Source organism: Coregonus lavaretus, assembly GCF_964263955.1.
Source record: "Coregonus lavaretus genome assembly, chromosome: 24".
Taxonomy (NCBI): Eukaryota; Metazoa; Chordata; class Actinopteri; order Salmoniformes; family Salmonidae; genus Coregonus; species Coregonus lavaretus.
Window position 1 is genome coordinate 32,212,274 of NC_140011.1, and position 17,575 is coordinate 32,229,848.

Consider the following 17,575-nt stretch of genomic DNA (forward strand, 5'->3'; position numbering starts at 1 on the left):
CTAGTTTTTATTTATTTAGTGAATTTACTGTATATGGGGCAATTTAGCAATTAGGATTTGTTATCTGTAATGGTTATGATAAATTAGGCATTGTTGCGCACTGTTGGCATATAGGTAAATGTGCACATATTTTTTTCTGGCATTGTGTGCTGAAATTATTGTGGCAAAACCATGAATATAAATTCCCCCTGTGAAGAAACAGTGTAGAATTTAAGGAAATGGTTAAAAAATTATATATATTTTTGCCACCCCCACTTTCAGACAAAGTCAGGACCCCACATACAAATACAGTACACACCATGAAGTGCCCTCTACTGGCTTTTCACTGCCTCTCTACCCTCTGTTTTGCTGTTGATCACCAGAAAAGGACTGTGTTGTATAATGCCTTACAAAGAATATAACTATACATAGGGGATTACTTTGAAGCGTGTCGTCACACTGCTATTTCTCAGGTGGTGACTGCAGTAGTAGTCTTTGTAGATGATAAGGAAGTTGATATTGTTGCACTTTGGCTTTGTGCCCATTTCATGTTACTCTGGTGTAATTGCATTATTTGTGAGGTTTGCATCGATCATGTTATTCCATGGATACAGTCAATTGAACACTGAAAACACATTTGCTGGATAACACCATTGCACAGAAAATACCACCCTGCCTCTGATATAAAAAACGAATAATTGACTCATTGCTTAGCAACAGAGGGTTCCATGGCAACTGCGCAGCATTCTCACTATAACATTACAAGGGAAGCACGGTGCTTTACATACATTGTGTTGAATTTGCACTCACTTTTGTGTTCAAAGGCCACTGCTGTCATGAAAGCTCCTTCTTGAGACAATAAACCAATAAACCTGCATGCTGTGTTGCCATGCAATGCTGTTTATGCATCAAATGTATGACTTCATAGTCGTGTGCCAATATGCATACTCTTCCGACATTTAGGCCACTGCCTAATTTGAGACAAGGGATTGAATGTCTCCGGAAGTAACTAGAATATTTTGATATCCCTCAAACCTGATATTTGTCATCATCAATAGATTGTTGACATTTCCAACATGTGTAGCTGGAAGCTATGAGTCATAATTAAGGGTTGGCTCGTTACGCTTTAATAGTCATCGGAAACAGCCACACTATCAAGAGCACTGTGGAGACGAACAACGGAATCGTATATAATTAGTCCACATCGTCATTTTTCAATCGCATTGTGGTTATTATCATTATATATTGGTTAATATTACTAGTAGTAGCAGTAGTGACAGTTGATGCAGTAGTGAAAGCAGAGCTCTATTGGTAGTGACAGCTGTGCTACATAAGTGGAGTTCTCAATGTATCCCTATTTACATGTCTTCAAATGACTCTCCCTCATACAATGTTCATCGCTTTCCTCAACCATTTATGATAACATCTGTGACACACCTGTGGTTGAGAAGCCCCTGATCTGCAAGCTACAGGTGTAGGATCTTAATTAGATTACCCTGTTGTTTCAGGAAATGTCCTGCACAGCAACTTCTGAGTTGACACGATCGTGGATGGATGAAGGGAGATCATTCCACTAGTTATATAGTGATGTCAGACAGAGGGCACAGTGAAGACAGAGTACATGAGAAAGAGAGAGGGCGAGAGAGAAAGAGAGAGAAAGAGGGACAGAGCATGCAGAGGGACACCGGGACATAGAGAAAGGAAAGATAGAAATGTTGCCCCATCCAACAAAACCATCCAATGACTCCAGAAAGCTGAGTTTCAGTAATGAGATTGGCTTTTAAACATGCTTCCTGGCATTGGGGCTGGTGGCATCAATCTCTAGGTGCCGTAAATGAAATTTCTTTCCTTATATATCTAAACAATTGGATAGCCGCATCCCACCCTTGGCCAGTCCCTTCCGGCCCGCTCAAGTACACATCTCCCATCAATCACTGGGGGTGCAAAAAGGGCATGAGGAGGGGAGTCGAAAGGGAAAAAAATGCCCTGCGTGCAAGATGCCTTGGCAGTGTGCGACTTTTGGTTTCTGTACTTCGCAGTTCGCTGGGATGCATTTGGGTGTAATTTCCATCAGCACTTTTTTTCTCTCTCCACTTCAAACTTTCTGAATTTGAAGATGAAATGCCTCCCATCGCCTGCATGCCATCCCTCGCCACCCATGCCCCTCACACCCTGCCCCCCACACCCTGACCCTCACACCCTGCCCCCCACACCCCTTTTCACCTTCTACTCCCTCTGCAATAAATCATTTGCTGTTCTCTCTTAATCAGGATAGATATCATTCCTGCACACCCGAACATCCATCCTGCTGTTCTGACAACACACTCCTGTTTTGTGCTGAATGGGCATTCGTTTTCCACTGTTACAGTCAGCCCATCATTTAACATGTGGCGACACACCAAGAACAGATTGCCTCCAACATGCTAGAGGTGTTGGGTGAAATTTAGATCGGAGCATCATGGGAAAATATGCATAAAACATTTAAGGGCTGTTGCTGATATATGAAGTTTGTACGGATGGGCTTGTATGCATTAATTACGAGTCATGTTTATAATGGACACATTTCAAAGCATGGGAATCACTCTCTCTACATACTGTACGTAAAGAGTAAATGCTCTGTGTGAGCCATTCTGCTTTGATAAACAGACTTGAGGGGGCGTGTTTTATTGGATACTGTTACAGATAATATAGCAAAGAAGATGAATAACAGCTATTATGACAGCTAGGCCTCGCCTTCTCAGATGGAAGACATGCTTGAATCTAATGAACAACTTTTGCATTCGGTCAGTGAGATGTACATAAATACTGTACTGTACTGAGCATCAATGTCATTGCAATGACTGTGCTGTTTCATGACTACATGTACTGCTCTGCCATTACAAATAAGATCAGGCTGCAGCTGGGACTCATTTGGGCTCAATGGGGAATGAGATCAGTAAAAAGAGGGCTGCGTGTGGAGGAGGGGGACTGACTGGTGGCCGTGCTCTGATGCCATGGCCGAGGGGTGAACTGGCACTGAGAGTGCTAGAGTGTTGGAGTGTGTGCCTGGGCCACCCATAGTGGGAGCCCAGGTGCTTATTGTTATGGCTGAATTATGCGTCAGTCAGGGTGACTTCTCAGACTCCTACTCCACATGGCTGCGGCCCCTCACCACGCTCCACACTGTACAGGATCCTGGAACTGGTCCTTGGACTGGAACCAATAACATTAATGGCCAGCAGCTTTACAGTAGACTGGGACCAACCCCCAGGACAGGAGCTTTACAGTAGACAGGGACCAACACCCAGGACAGGAGCTTTACAGTAGACAGGGACCAACACCCAGGACAGGAGCTTTACAGTAGACAGGGACCAACACCCAGGACAGGAGCTTTACAGTAGACAGGGACCAACACCCAGGACAGGAGCTTTACAGTAGACAGGGACCAACACCCAGGACAGGAGCTTTACAGTAGACAGGGACCAACACCCAGGACAGGAGCTTTACAGTAGACAGGGACCAACACCCAGGACAGGAGCTTTACAGTAGACAGGGACCAACACCCAGGACAGGAGCTTTACAGTAGACAGGGACCAACACCCAGGACAGGAGCTTTACAGTAGACTGGGACAGCCCCCCAGTACAGGAGCTTTACAGTAGACTGTGACCAACCCCCAGGACAGGCTTAGGGGAGTCATCAAAGAATGTTTGCTAATCTGGCTCCACAGGAAGGCCAGACGTGCAACAGGACATACCAGAGGCACTTACACAGGAAGAGAGCGTGTCATCCCCACAACCTTTCAGTTTTAGGGATGAAAACTTAGGATGGGGATGCTGACAAATACGACATAGTAACCCCCTTGGGCCTGTACTGAACTTCCACCAAATATCACAGTCTTTCACGCCATTTTGTCCTTATTTGTCTAAAGACAATGCTACTCCATTTGGCATAACTTTCATTCCAATGTCCGCTCTCATAGATTAAGGTAACCTACCTACCTACCTCCCCCACCAACACACACACACACACACATACACACACACACTGGGCTCTGGGCCCAGGGGCAAGAGGGGAATGTTCACAGCACCAGTGATATGTCACCCCCATTTCAAGCTTTGTTAACGGTGGAAGCCTAGACCATAAAACCCATTTCAGCGGTGATGACAGCTAGATTTAAAGTGCGCTCTCCTGGGGGGAGGGGTGTGGGACGGAGGTGACGGCTCTCACTGCTTTGCACTGACTCGGCTGCGGCTTCGCTTTTTGTTTTGCGACTCTTGTGTGAGATCATTACACTGAATTCCCCTCGGTAGGATCCAGAGCACTGCACCCCTGCCCAAATCAATGATGGCAGGAGAGACAAGAGGCAGAGACACAGGCAGAGGCAGAGCCATGCTCCATTTTGTCCCCTTGTTTAATGTAAATGCTATATAGGTTGCATTTGGCATGTATAATGCACAATAAATATTAATACAATACAAATACATCCATGTGCTATAAAATGCTTTAGAAATTATTCATGCTTTATAAAGGCGTCTCATATGTGTTACAGATGCATGGTGGGAAGGGACCAGTCAGAACCAGGAGGAACCAGAAGCCCTGGGTCAGTGTTGTTCTGTGGACTGGCCGCCCCTGTCTGTGGCTGGGGCTGTTAAATCACATCTCTAACGAGTTCTGCTCCCCTCAGGCTGCCGAATGCTGCCATTTGTCTAAGACGCTGTCCATTCCACTTATAATTTATATAGGCCCTGCAATGTAAACTACCATATAAATCAGATGCGTATGGCCGACCTTGTTTAAGTTCTTAATTCAACCTTGAGATAGTAATACACAGTACTCTACAGTATATGGCAGCATGAAGTATAGTACGACAACACATTTCTATAAACAAACCCATATTACTACAATAGACTACGATGTTCAACAACCTCCAGCTAGACCCTGCAGCAAAAGCAAGTTGACAAAACGTACTACAGTAAAGGAATTCCATATCCATTCCTACATACTGTTACACAGAAGGCTGTCTACACGTAATGATATTCAAGATGGACATGTAGACAGAGTGAGATACAATTGCAATAATTCCCCCTTTTAAAACAAATTTGCCTAAAACTTATTTGACAAAGCTTTTAAAAGTAACTTCCAATGGCGTTCAAAAACAAAGAGGATGTAGCTAACATAGAGAAAAACACTTACTGATACAATTTACAGACCACTAGTTTTTATTAGATTTCACACAGTCCGTTGAGGCCACTTAAAACTCCAAATGGTGAGCTGCTCAAAGATAATGTAATTAGTGGTTTTCAGCTCATGGTGTCATTTCTATGGGATTTCCCTATTTAACCATCACCTTACTTATTCAGCACTTATTTCCTGATATGACCATCTGACCACTGTGATCAAATGATGGTTTGGTGGACTGGACAACCTTGTTTGGAAAAATGTGTAAGACAAAATGATTATAATGTACTAATAAGTGGTCATCATGTTATAATTGACTATGAGACAAAGTCAAGCTTCGAATTTGGATGGACTTGGATACTTTTTTTACTAAAAAAGTCCTGTCCTCAATGAAGATCACAACATTTAAAAAATACTACAGGCCTAATGGTTTGTCAGAAGTCATGGCTGTCTAACAGTATTGAACTTGCATTGTGCGTCTTACCATAACATTTTAAAAACCACCCAAAGACAACATGTACTGTACTTCAGCAGCTAGCATTCTATCCCCCTGATTAAGGTGGACTGAAAAGTGAGATATAGCCGTCTGGGATGTACACTTTAGATTCTAATCATGGTGGTAGGCGACTAGGATAGGGATCTCAGTACAAAATTATCCTCTGATGCAAAGAGATAGGCAGCCTCTCATTCAGTCTGAGCTTGCTTGTGTGTATGTGTGTGTATGTGTGCGTGCGTGTGTGTGTGTGTGTGTGCGTGTATCTGTGTGTGTCTGTGTGCGTGTGTGCGTGTGTGTATGCATGTGTATGCTTCCCTGCGTGAGTGACGTGTGTGTGACGGAGCGAGTGGTCAGGAGTGTGTATGAGGGAGTGTGTATGAGGGAGTGTGTATGAGGGAGTGTGTATGCAGGAGTGTGTATGAGGGAGTGTGTACGCGGGAGTGTGTATGCGGGAGTGTGTATGAGGGAGTGTGTATGTGGGAGTGTGTATGAGGGAGTGTGTATGCGGGAGTGTGTATGCAGGAGTGTGTTTGAGGGAGTGTGTATGAGGGAGTGTGTATGTGGGAGTGTGTATGCAGGAGTGTGTTTGAGGGAGTGTGTATGAGGGAGTGTGTATGCAGGAGTGTGTATGAGGGAGTGTGTATGCGGGAGTGTGTATGCAGGAGTGTGTTTGAGGGAGTGTGTATGAGGGAGTGTGTATGCGGGAGTGTGTATGCAGGAGTGTGTTTGAGTGAGTGTGTATGAGGGAGTGTGTATGCAGGAGTGTGTATGAGGGAGTGTGTATGCAGGAGTGTGTATGAGGGAGTGTGTATGCGGGAGTGTGTATGCAGGAGTGTGTATGAGGGAGTGTGTATGCGGGAGTGTGTATGCAGGAGTGTGTTTGAGGGAGTGTGTATGAGGGAGTGTGTATGTGGGAGTGTGTATGAGGGAGTGTGTATGAGGGAGTGTGTATGCGGGAGTGTGTATGAGGGAGTGTGTATGCGGAAGTGTGTATGAGGGAGTGTGTATGCAGGAGTGTGTATGAGGGAGTGTGTATGAGGGAGTGTGTATGCGGGAGTGTGTATGAGGAGTGTGTATGCGGGAGTGTGTATGCGGGAGTGTGTATGAGGGAGTGTGTATGCGGGAGTGTGTATGAGGGAGTGTGTATGCGGGAGTGTGTATGCAGGAGTGTGTATGAGGGAGTGTGTATGCGGGAGTGTGTTTGAGGGAGTGTGTATGAGGGAGTGTGTATGTGGGAGTGTGTATGAGGGAGTGTGTATGCGGGAGTGTGTATGAGGGAGTGTGTATGAGGGAGTGTGTATGCGGGAGTGTGTATGCGGGAGTGTGTATGCGGGAGTGTGTATGCGGGAGTGTGTATGAGGGAGTGTGTATGAGGGAGTGTGTATGCAGGAGTGTGTATGAGGGAGTGTGTATGCGGGAGTGTGTATGAGGGAGTGTGTATGCGGGAGTGTGTATGAGGGAGTGTGTATGCATGCATGTATTTATGTGAGAGAGGGAAAGAGACGGTATGGTGACTAAGATGGGGATGAAAAGGGTTAGAATAAGACTGTTAGTTCTGTGTGTGTGCTTGTGTGTGTGTGTGTGTGTGTGTGAGAGAGAGAGAGAGAGAGAGAGAGAGAGAGCGTGCCTACGTTTATGCGGGAGGGGCTTTAATACTGTCCACATGTTCCCAGCGCTGTGACTTCCCTGCAGTGACAGAGGGATGATGATGTGTCCTCACATCGTTGAAATTAAAACAAATTCAAGTGCAACACATTAGTCACTGCTGAAATCACACCACATCTTTCTCACAGACCCTATTTTCAAACCACAAAACTAAAGGGGAGAAAATCCCACTTTCTGTATCCTGGCCTTGGGTGTGTCATGTTGCATATCCAGGCAACTGCTTCCCTTTTCAGTTTTGCTAATTAAACTTTGGGACATGTTCCTTAAATGGACTCCGTCATCATGAGCCCGCCCGTGTGTGGGGCCACATGGGGCTGTCTTTGTTGAAAGGCCTGGCTCAAAATGAGAAACCACAATCATAAAGATCAAGGTTGTCGAAAGCTGACATGATAATAGATGTTGTAAATAAAGCCTTTAAAGAAGGTAATCACTTTAGTGGCAGCATCGCTGGGACAATAGCTGATTCCATTTCATTTTTATGGTGGGAATTTTATATAAATCCATACAATATCTGTCCATAAGTGCATAAAAACGTTCATTCAATTAGAGATGGCAGTGTACTTTATGATTTAAGAGATTCTTGTCTAAATGTAAAACAGCAGTTGACAATGCCCACATTTGCATATTGACTACACAACAGCATTTACGGTTGAGTGAAATAAAATAGCCCATGGACTTGGTAGAATTTTAAAAAGGCAACGAAGAGGCTTGAAACAACACAAATAAACACCAAATAAACAACATTTATAAAATGCACTTTACTTTCTACTCTAAGAAGGGACAGAGACAAGAGATGATTACCATCATAAACTCTCTCTCTCCTTTTCTCTTTCTTTAATTTCCTTCTCTAAATATTTCTTCCTATTGTCGAGTAACATTATAATATAATGAATGTAATGCCATCTATAAACCAACCACTGACCTTACCACCATGGCCATCATCATCATCAAGCACTTTGATGTATTATTTTCCTGCGCTGTTTGTCTGTCTAGTTACAATCAATGCATAATCAGATTCAACAGAGCACCCGGGTGGTTTGGATTCTGCTTAGCACAGGCTCTTTCTCAGTCAGACAGTGCACGACAACCATGGGCTATTTGTTGAGAAGCAAGAGCCAAAGCCAACCATCTACACAAAGAATGAAAGGAGTATAAGAGGAGAGAAATACAAGGCATCACCATCTGCAACTAACCCAACACTGAATACTACAGGAACATAGCAGAGGAGAGTACAGTGAGTTGGAAAAGCTAAGTCTTTATTGTTTCATTACAGACGTACAGTATCATCCGTATTATAATTTTTCTAGGCCGTGTCACAATACTATCTTAGCGTACTGTGGGCTCCCCATTTTGCTTACCTCGCTGATCATACTCTGGACTGTATGTAAATAAACATCCAAATTGGCCACAGATACGGGTAGAGAAAAGTCACAGTAGCCCTTCAGCCCTACAGTTGCCATTCACGCTACAACGTAAAGGTTTACTAGTTTGTCCTTAAACAAAAGCATAGAGAATGAAATCCCATTGATATGATCCATCTGAGTAGTGGAGATAGGTGGTTGTTGGGGTGGTGGTGGTGGGATAGTGTGTGAAAGCCTGGCGTTGGGTTGTGTTGACCGTTTTAGGGCTCTGTCAATTGAATTCCAGTTTGGCTCAGAGATCAATGAAGAGGAGAGAGGACAGGGGACAGTGAGTGCCGCCTGGGCTTTTCATGCGGAGCTACCAGAGTTAAGGCCACCACACATCAACTGGTTCCCACGGCAGCACCCTGGGCAACCGTTTAAACTACAGCCTCTATCCTCAACAAGGATAGTGTTCTGGGCCAATTTCCTCTGTTCTGGTTCAGGCTGGGAGTTCTCTGTTCTGGTTCAGACTTACAGCACAATAGCCACAATGTCCGAGTCCAGCATGGGGCACCAATTTACATTTAAATGTATCCTTTATTTAACTAGGCAAGTCAGTTAAGAACAAATTATTATTTACAATGACGGCCAATTAAAAGGCAGGCCTGGTTCTTTTGGCTCTCCGGAGCTGAAGTTGGTCAGCAGTTGTGTCAGGACAGAAGTGGCTGACTGATGATGGAGTTATCAGGATGTGATGGACTACAGCTCCTTGGCCTGAGGGAGCTGCGGCTGGAGGAAGAGGCGCTGCCGCTGCCTGCCCGGGACACTCAGACTAACAACTTAGTGTGCTGCAGTGTGGAGGAGCAATGGGAACTGACTAGGGCTGCAAAGCAGGGATAGAGCTGGACGAGAAAAAGCTTCCTGCACTGTTTTTATGGTGATCTCAAGTGTAGACCATTAAGCAAAGCATAATTCAAAGGCTGTGCTCCCACTAATGACCAGCAGGCTAAATGAGAGAGAGAGAGAGAGAGAGAGAGAGAGAGAGAGAGAGAGAGAGAGAGAGAGAGAGAGAGAGAGAGAGAGAGAGAGAGAGAGAGAGAGAGAGAGAGAGAGAGAGAGAGAGAGAGAGAGAGAGAGAGAGAGAGAGAGAGAGAGAGAGAGAGAGAGAGTAGTGTTTCAACCCATTATGTTGTTCTCTATGGTTATAACTGTGTACTAGACTAGATCCTACTATTAATTGCTTTTGGCACAAGCTGCATCAAAGCCTCTTTCAGAAGTTTGTTGTCATTTTCTATTCCAAAGACTTTGTGTACAAGTGCAACCCTTGGTTCACAATCCTACAACATAGCTGCACGCCAAGAAACGTAGTGTTAGAATGGTTCTCTATGCGTGTGCCCCACTTCTAGAGAAGAATCCATCTTCCATGTGTGGTGGTGAATAGATGCATAGCAATGAGATGGTTGCAGTCACCTCAAAGCATCTGCCTTTGCTGTTCCAAAGGCTAACATTTCAACTGGATTCAGGAAAATAATGACCAATAGCCTACATCGTTGATGAAGGGGGAGTGGGGTATCATTTTCAAGCACATCTCACATACCTCCAAAATCAGGCCTTAAACGGATGTCATACCCCTTCAGCAACTTGTCCACGGTGGCCTTGGCCACAGATATTCCAGTTTGTCCAGTGGAGGTGCTGAGGAAAGAAATCAAATTTTTAAGACCCTGTCAAGAGCCTTGAGTGGAAACTAAACTTGAAGCTCAGTTAGCCTACTTTTGAACATGTTTCACATTACACTTGTAGCCTTCAACGTGCTCAATATTCAATACCAAACCTAAAAGATGACATTTCAATATTTCTGACATTTCTAATTGGTAAGCCTGTTGTCTTGAGGGGGTCTGAATTAGGCTACACCTGGCATGCTAAAGATTCACCTCTTATTCACATATATCTAATCTAAATGCATGTCAGTGTCAGTAGGCCATTGAGAAAACAGAAGTATTTTGACATAATAGCTCGAATTAAATGAAAGGCCTGATATGTTAGTTATTAACACTGAATAACAATGTCATTAACCACATAATTCATGATGCATTAACAAGTATGAAATCAAAGAGCAGATTTGTCAATGCTTGTAGGCGCGTGTGAAGTGTAATTAAAGCGATCTTCCCGTATATCTCCTGTCACGATAGGCCACTATGAAATCGAAATGTCAAAATGGAAGACCCAGTTTGGGGCCCCCTCTACTTGATTAGCGGGAGAATGTTGTCAGTCTCTTTAAAAATAATGCAATGTAGGCCAGCTGGGAATATACCATGGTAACGTGGTGAATATAGCCCTTATTTTTCTCGGCCTACATGTATGTCTTCATTTACACTGAACATGACAAAGCCTATATTGGTTAAGAAATCGTCCATCTATAGCTAAGCCTACTTCTCCATCTCAGCTAGGGCGGTTACAGGTGCTCAAAATACGCAATATTGGAGGACTGAAGAGTAGTGTGAATATTGAATTTAAAAGGTTTAATCTAATTAAAAGGTTTAATCTAATATGTGTTGAAGTGATGATGACCTACTTGAAATGACTGACAGGCGTTTTGGTTAGATTTTATCCTGCTGATCAATTATGAATCGGTAGTAGGCCTATACAGTCTATAGTTAATGCCTTAAATGAAGGTAAGGACATGGCTTACATTCCTCTGGCTAACATCCATTAACAAGATAGTCATGCTGATTGATCAGTGATATGGCTAATTTAATGGACCCAGCCTTAATACTGCCTAATTATCGGTTATGTCCAGTATGACTATCTATTTAATAGGATTGATACTCGCCCCAGCCAATTAGCCGCTATTTACAATTTGGATCTAGGAGTGCGTTTTACAATAGACAACATGCACGCGCTCCTCTTGCTCCCACACACAGGCCGTGCGCCGCAGAAAATGGTTTCGCATAAGTGCAATATGAGTAATGTCGCCTTAATGTCGGTGCCGAGAAAAATGTCAGTGTGTTTTTTATTTCCTATACTGCAGCTTTATGATAAGCCTTTGCTCTTATGGAAATACATCTTAGAATGCTCTCTTACCTTTGAGCAAAGCAAACGAAGGACAGAGCCGCCAAAGCAGAGAAAATTCCACATAATTTATCTTCTTGAGGACCCAACATTTCCACAAATCCTTATATAGTTTCAATAATCCAACCGCCTGTGGTCCAAAGAAAATTGTGAAAATAAAGTTTTACAAAAGCAATTCAAAGAAATTGCTTGAAAAAAAGATATGATAAATTTGGTCATGTAATGGCTTTATAAAAAACATGCGTGTGTTTAAACCTCGTAATTGGTCCCAGATGTTTTCCCAAGCTATGGAAATCCGTGCAGGTCACAGACCCCCTCAACCAACACCAGAAGATCCGACATCTTGCTCAAAACTGCCTACAGAAGACTTTCAAAAAGTGATAACAAGTCCTCTTCCTTAAAAACGAATAAGTCCGGCAAAAACGAGAGACTTTTGATAAAGAACAGCAGCGCCTGGTTGATTAAATTGGCAGTTGCAATTTCCCAGTCCAAACATGCGGAAGAGACATGGTTCCAGCGGTGCTCCGGCTCTATAAATTGTTCCACAATGTAGGCTATGATGTGTTTAAGGATTTGTTTCAGCTGTAAACGTTGGGGGGTGAGGGGCAGCGGAGGGTAAAAAAATGACGAATGAAATCTTCATTCCCTTTTTGTTGCTGATGATGATGTAGAGTTGATTCTCTCAACTCAAAGTCACTGAGGAAAAAAATGAACATAAAAAAATGCACAGGGCAATATCTAATGCAGACGTCAGAGCAGGCTATATCAACCCTCTGGTGAAAAATTAGACACAGAGAAATATGGATGACCCGTCCATATATATCGGCCAATGCATGTATCACAACATTGGATTTAATGTCAAAGAGGATAACCTACTGAAAAGCCCAGTCGTCTCCGTTGTCCAACCTTATCTCTCGATTGAATACCTTAACATGTTTCGTTCATCTTCTCCTCGAAGCGCTGAGCAAATAATGAAACAGATTTAGAAACACCCGCAAGAGCACTGGTGGTGAAAACAAGTGTTGAAATTCCCTTGTAGCCTACAATATTTCGTGGGAAATAAGTTCTGCCTAATGCATTGTATAAAATGCTAATGTTTAATGAAATTAAAAAAATGAAATCGAAGGAGAAATTTCAGCAGCAGCCTATCCACTGAATCGCCAAGGATTGAAGATACAATTATGCCCATATGATTATATTCCCCCTGCAACCCATTAGAATGCTGCGAGTGCCTTTTCATCCATTTATACCACTTTACCACATATTTGAACACACAGCAACACTCATAGGCTACTCACTGAAGGAAACACACACACACACACACACACATACACACTCCTGCGGCCACTTGAGCATCAATACTTTGAATAGCATGAAACAATTTTATTAAGTATTTATTTGAATGATAATCATATCATTACTCATGCACATCACATGCTACAATCAGACAATATGTATTTTATACAGAAGAGTAGGCTTTCTGCAGGGATCTTATGTGCTGTCCAGTTGCTAAGCAACCCAGCAAGCACTGATGCAGTTGTGGTGTTTTGAAGGCTATGTGCCAAGGCTCATTTAAAGGACCGTTGCCACTACTATGGGGTCTCTGGGACAGAGGAGAAGACATTGACTGATGTATAGGCCCATGTGTGAACCATACTTCCAAATTTTAACATATATCTGAACTAATAACTAGGGTTAAGTGATGTGATGGGTCAGGAATACCGTATTAATTGTATTTTAATTTCATTACATCTTGTTATCTTTGTCAGTGTTTTAACAGAGACAAACTTGTTTTCCCACTGCGCAGTTATTCACTTATTTGGCCTCCCCTACATTTTAGAGAGGACTGAAGTCACTGCTATGGCTACAGTTTGATTCACCTTATTTTCAGCTTGTTTTCAAACCTCACCACACTCTAGTGTTTTGTCAGTGTTATAACAGAGACAAGCTTGTTTTCTGACTGCACAATAATGAACTTAGTTGCCCTCCCCTGTTATGGCTAACAACAGTTTGAATCACCCCACCTCACCTCACCTCATTATTATCATCATCATCATCATGACAGTAACATCATGTAATACAATCTTGAGGAAAGCTTTGAAATATAACAAAAATAATAGAACAAACTTACTGTAACTTATGTTCTCACCAAGTAGGACAAGAGTTTGTATTGAACCTCTGTGCTAGAGAGCCACTCTGTCAGTGCTGCTGGGTTGATTGATATTGAGGTCAAACCAGCAACTATTTGGGCTTTCTCTGCATCATCAACTTGATTGTTGATGATAAAGTACACATTTGCACAAAAAAAGTATTAAAACAGCTAATCAATATCAGTGGACAGCACAGGAGGTTGGTGACACCTTAATTGGGGAGGACGGGCTCGTGTTAATGACTGGAGTGGAATTGGTGGAAGGGTATTAAATACATCAAAAACATGGTTTCCAGGTGTTTGATGCCATTCCATTTGCTCCGTTCCAGAATGATTATGAGCCGTTCTCCCCTCAGCAGCCGCCTGTGGTGGACTGCTCATTGTCAGATGTGTCAATAGCTGACGCTGATCTTAATTAGCAGAAAGCCTTTATACCAGGGCTGCCCAACCCTCTTCCTGGAGATCTACTGTCCTGTAGGTTTTCAGTCCAACCCTAATTTAGCGTATCTGATTCAGCTAGTTAAGGTCTTGTTGAGCAGCTAATAAGTAGAATCAGGTGTGTTAAATTAGGGTTGGACTGAAAACCCACAGGACCGTAGATCTCCAGGAAGATGGTTGGGCATCCCTGCTTTATACACTTAGGCCACCTTAATCCATGGCAATACACCTGGAAACATTTAATTAACTTTTAATTTCAGCCTCTGTATTTACATTTTAAAAGTTAATTATATTTGTTGCATGAACATTTAAATTCAAATATACAGTCTTGAAGAGCACAAGATGTTGAATATGTATATATTTTTTAATTCATTCATTTCCCTGTATGATTGTAAAAATATAAACTTAAGAGGCACTCTTGAAGAAAAAAGGGAGAGAGAGAGAGAAAATTTAGAGAGAATTGAATTGAAATTGAGAGAGACAGAGAGAGAAAGAAAGAGAGAGAGAGGAGAGAGAGAGAGAGAGAGAGAGAGAGAGAAAGAGAGAGAGAGAGAGAGAGAGAGAGAGAGAGAGAGAGAGAGAGAGAGAGAGAGAGAGAGAGAGAGAGAGAGAGAGAGAGAGAGAGAGAGAGAGAGAGAGAGAGGAGAGAGAGAGGAGAGAGAGAGAGAGAGAGAGATAGAGAGAGAGAGAGAGCGAGAGAGAGAGAGAGAGAGAGAGAGAGAAAGAAGCCAACATACTTATTTTTCCTGACCCAATGAACAAAGCCAAGCATGCTGTTTGGAACTGCAACACTGCAATGCATTGTTGGCAACACACATTTACTTTGTAAACATCACACATTTTGGTTGGTGAATCTCAAACATGTTTATGTCAAACATTTTCAATAAGTATTTTATAACATTTAGGCCTATGAGTTTCTTACTACTGTATGTGCTGGTATATGGTTAGGGTTGGCATATAGTAGGCTATATTCATTAAAAAACAAACAAAAAATATTAAAATGTGGAAAATAACGATTTAAATTTCACTTCAATTGATTTCCCTTTTATGTCCTTCAGACAACCTTTAACATGTCTTCAGCAGGCTGGGTTGTGTGTTGTGGCAGAGGAAGGTCGAGGGTCAGCTTAGCTGGAGCACTAGTATGTAGAAAGCGCGAAAGAGCATCTCACACAATGTGGCAGACGGATCTCCCTTGGCAACATCTATGGGGGACACAAAATCAACGCCTCTGTACACTTGTCTTTTCCCGCAAGCCCATCCATGCACGCTGGAAACCTGGACTCCAGGTTCACCTGACCACAGCACCTGGCTCTTATTGGCTTCTGTGGTAGGGCCATCCAAGCCTCCAGATATGTATGCCCTCTGCTCTTTTTCACCTTCTCTCACATGTTGCATAAGGCATGTGAGTTACTGGGTCACCGCTACCTCGATATAAATAGTATCACATTCTTAATGCATTGCGGCCTTCCAGACACTCGCTTGCTCTTTTTCACTTGTTATTCATCTCATCCAAACGTTCAAATCACACCAAAACAAAACAAAAACAACATCTTGATAAATATTGAAGCTTTGGAATCAGCTAACTACTGTAGGTAGACTATGTGCGGGTTTCTGCTTTACCACCCTGTGGAGAGAGGAATTAACGTGTTTTGCTAATTTCACTTAACATATAGCCTGGGCATAACGACATACATAAAACCACGTTGCACTTCTCTCTCAACATCTCCTTTACTGTGGTGTGTTCATCTATAAACTATTAAATTACAATGTTTCCGTTGGATTAGCGGTGGTGACTTTGTCACAAGACAAAAGGTCCGATGGTGCTAAACAAACAGTATATAGCGGCGATCGGTGATTCAGCACCATGGACAGCGCCATCATGTGAATCCCGAAGTTCAGCGCCACAAGATAATGGACAGCGACGTCTAAGCGCAGCCAAGAATCCCTGGAAATAAATACAGGAACACCTAATCAGGAAGGAAGAAGCAAGAAGGCCGAAGGGGACGGCTTCCCATGAACTTTGATCTGTTTTCTAGCCTGTGTCATCCATATTGCATTCCAACGTTCATCTTTTTCATTGTAAATAATAGGGAATAGATTTCTTCCATCATTTTTAAAAGGACCAATGCAGCCGTTTTCATCTCAATATCAAATCATTTCTGGGTAACTATTTGTACCTTACTGTAACAGTTCTCCATTAAAATGGTCAAATAGCAAGAAAAATGGTTATTCTAGTAAAAACAATTTCTCATTAAGAATTTTGCTAGGACTGTCTGGCAGTGGTCTCAGTGAGGGACCTAATTGGAGGGGAATAATGGGAGGTATATGTAACCTGAAAACTAGCTGTTATCTCTTTGTTATTGGTCTATTAACTTATACCACCTGGTGATATGTCACCAGGCAAGCCAAAACACCACCCATGCAAAACCCGCTGATTAGAAGGTCCTGTGTAAATTAAATTGTATTTTCAACCAGCAACTACAGTGAGGGAAAAAAGTATTTGATCCCCTGCTGATTTTGTACGGTTGCCCACTGACAAAGACATGATCAGTCTATAATTTTAATGGTAGGTTTATTTCAAAAGTGAGAGACAGAATAACAATCAGTCCTTCACGGCGTAGTGTGTTACCAATTATTTACTTGGTGACTATGGTCCCAGCTGCCTTGAGATCATTGACAAGATCCTCCCGTGTAGTTCTGGGCTGATTCCTCACTGTTCTCATGATCATTGCAACTCCACGAAGTGAGATCTTGCATGGAGCCCCAGGCCGAGGGAGATTGACAGTTATTTTGTGTTTCTTCCATTTGAGAATAATTGCACCAACTGTTGTCACCTTCTCACCAAGCTGCTTGGCAATGGTCTTGTAGCCCATTCCAGCCTTGTGTAGTTCTACAATCTTGTCCCTGACATCCTTGGAGAGCTCTTTGGTCTTGGCCATGGTGGAGAGTTTGGAATCTGATTGATTGATTGCTTCTGTGGACAGGTGTCTTTTATTCAGGTAACAAACTGAGATTAGAGTGTGCTTCTAATCTCAGCTCGTTACCTGTATAAAAGACACCTGGGAGCCAGAAATCTTTCTGATTGAGAGGGGGTCAAATACTTTTTTCCCTCATTAAAATGCAAATCAATTTATAAAATTTTTGACATGCGTTTTTCTGGATTTTTTTGTTGTCATTCTGTCTCTCACTTTTCAAATAAACCTACCATTAAAATTATAGACTGATCATTTCTTTGTCAGTGGGCAAACATACAAAATCAGCAGGGGATCAAATACTTT

The 17,575-nt window shown here is 42.7% G+C and overlaps 1 protein-coding gene across 1 annotated transcript in view; it reads right to left on the reverse strand.

Annotated features, from left to right (window-relative positions):
• LOC311099545 (gamma-aminobutyric acid receptor subunit beta-4-like) overlaps window positions 1-11,802 on the reverse strand; it is a gene marked incomplete at both ends in the record, with an annotated part of 46,286 nt that extends 34,484 nt beyond the window's left edge. Inside the window, 2 exons of the mRNA XM_084140244.1 lie at window positions 10,239-10,333; window positions 11,723-11,802. Coding sequence (XP_083996370.1) covers window positions 10,239-10,333; window positions 11,723-11,802 — 175 coding nt within the window. The remainder of the gene's footprint in view (window positions 1-10,238; window positions 10,334-11,722) is intronic.
• Between the last annotated feature and the right edge of the window lie 5,773 nt (window positions 11,803-17,575).